Source organism: Verticillium alfalfae, genomic scaffold (assembly GCF_000150825.1).
Source record: "Verticillium alfalfae VaMs.102 supercont1.11 genomic scaffold, whole genome shotgun sequence".
NCBI classification, from domain to species: Eukaryota; Fungi; Ascomycota; class Sordariomycetes; order Glomerellales; family Plectosphaerellaceae; genus Verticillium; species Verticillium alfalfae.
In genome coordinates, this window is record NW_003315028.1 from 956,001 (window position 1) to 957,516 (window position 1,516).

Consider the following 1,516-nt stretch of genomic DNA (forward strand, 5'->3'; position numbering starts at 1 on the left):
TCGTGCTGAACCTCTCGAACCGGCCTTTCGTCATACCGCCCACCAGCGGCCAGATCAAAGTCGCACGCCAAGGCTACGAGCTACGTCAACCCGCGCCGACCCCCGCCGCCGCCCTGGCGACGCGGCCCGAGCGCCGCCTCGCCCCCACGACCTCGCTCCCCTACACGCCGTCGACGAACCCGGCCCTGCGCATCCCCGCCGAGGCCGAGGCCGACCTGCGCCGCGTGCTGCGCGCCACCGTCCCCCTCGCGCAGCTGCACGACCGCCCCTTTGCCGCCTCGCGCATCTGCTGGTACACTGACACGCCGACGGGCGATTTCCTCGTCGACTACCATCCCGGCTGGCGGGGCCTGTTCCTCGCGACGGCGGGCAGCGGCCACGGCTTCAAGTTCCTGCCCATCATCGGCGACCACATTGTCGATTGCGTCGAGGGCCGCCGGCCTGAGGCGTTTGATGACAAGTGGCGGTGGCGCGGCGTCGAGAGAAGGGACGACGACGTGGAGCAGGTGTACGAGCACATTGTCACAGAGGATGGGAGTCGGGGCGGCAAATTGGGGCTCGTGCTGGCCGAGGAGCTGGCTAAGAGCCACCGCGCGAAGATGTAGTGGCACGGATGTGCAGTGCAATGTGATGAATGAGACCTGCACTGCAGTTGGATCAAATAAACGCAGAAAGTTTACAATAATCATGCAGCGCAAGCATGCGTCAAGTCAACGTGCAACAGGCCTTCGCGCATGCATTCCTCGAGTCTTTGGTCAACGACCGCTACTTCTTTTGCAATTACTATCGTGGTATTGCTACGCGCGTTCTTTTCTTCCTCGAAGCAAGCCGCCTCGGCTGGACCCTCCTCCAGCCTTTGTTTGTTTCCCCTCCAACGCCAGTGCAATGCGGGAAATGAACCAATTGGTACAGGCCATGGTTGTGGTGCGACACGTTCCGACCCCAGACTAGGGTGGCCAAACGTCCGACAGCCAAATCATGACTTGGAAATGGGGGGGGCAAAAATGTTCTCGTGGTATCGTGAAGGAGAATTGGGGTGTAATGGTACAAATCACAAAAAAAGGGGGGGATGCACGCAATCAGGCAGTCAAGCCGACGCGCACATGATTTTGTGTAGTGGTGCAGGCGCATGTTTAGACCTTGCGGAAATCTGGGGCAGCGAGTTAGCAACTGTGAGACGTCCAAATACACATCATGAGAAAACGTACCCTGCAGCACGGGGTAGATCATCTCAAAGGCCTGGTAAATCTCCTCACGGACCTTGGCGCCCGTGAGAACGATCTTACCGCTGACGAAGATGAGAAGCACAATCTTCGGCTTAATCATGCGGTAGATGAGACCAGGGAACAACTCAGGCTCGTAGGAGCTGAAGTTGTGATGGCGGGACGCCAGACCTTCGAGACGAATGGGGAACTTGATGTCGCACGAGCCGACAATGTTCTGAATCTTAAAGTCGGTAAACTTGGCGTTGAAGCCGAGCTTCTGAATGATTCGAGCGTACTTGCGCGAGGCAAGC

At 58.7% G+C, this 1,516-nt stretch overlaps 2 protein-coding genes across 2 annotated transcripts in view; one reads left to right on the forward strand and one right to left on the reverse strand.

Moving 5' to 3' along the window:
* Nucleotides 1-605, forward strand: part of VDBG_08115 (conserved hypothetical protein) — a gene marked incomplete at both ends in the record, with an annotated part of 1,535 nt that extends 930 nt beyond the window's left edge. The window contains one exon of the mRNA XM_003001810.1: nucleotides 54-605. Within this exon, the coding sequence (XP_003001856.1) occupies nucleotides 54-605 (552 nt within the window). The remainder of the gene's footprint in view (nucleotides 1-53) is intronic.
* A 145-nt stretch (nucleotides 606-750) lies between these two features.
* On the reverse strand, nucleotides 751-1,515 carry VDBG_08116 (TATA-box-binding protein; the record flags this gene model as incomplete). Its single annotated transcript, XM_003001811.1, has 2 exons — nucleotides 751-1,150; nucleotides 1,209-1,515. 2 exons carry the CDS (start codon nucleotides 1,324-1,326, stop codon nucleotides 1,134-1,136), a joined length of 135 nt encoding a protein of 44 aa, XP_003001857.1.
* Between the last annotated feature and the right edge of the window lies 1 nt (nucleotide 1,516).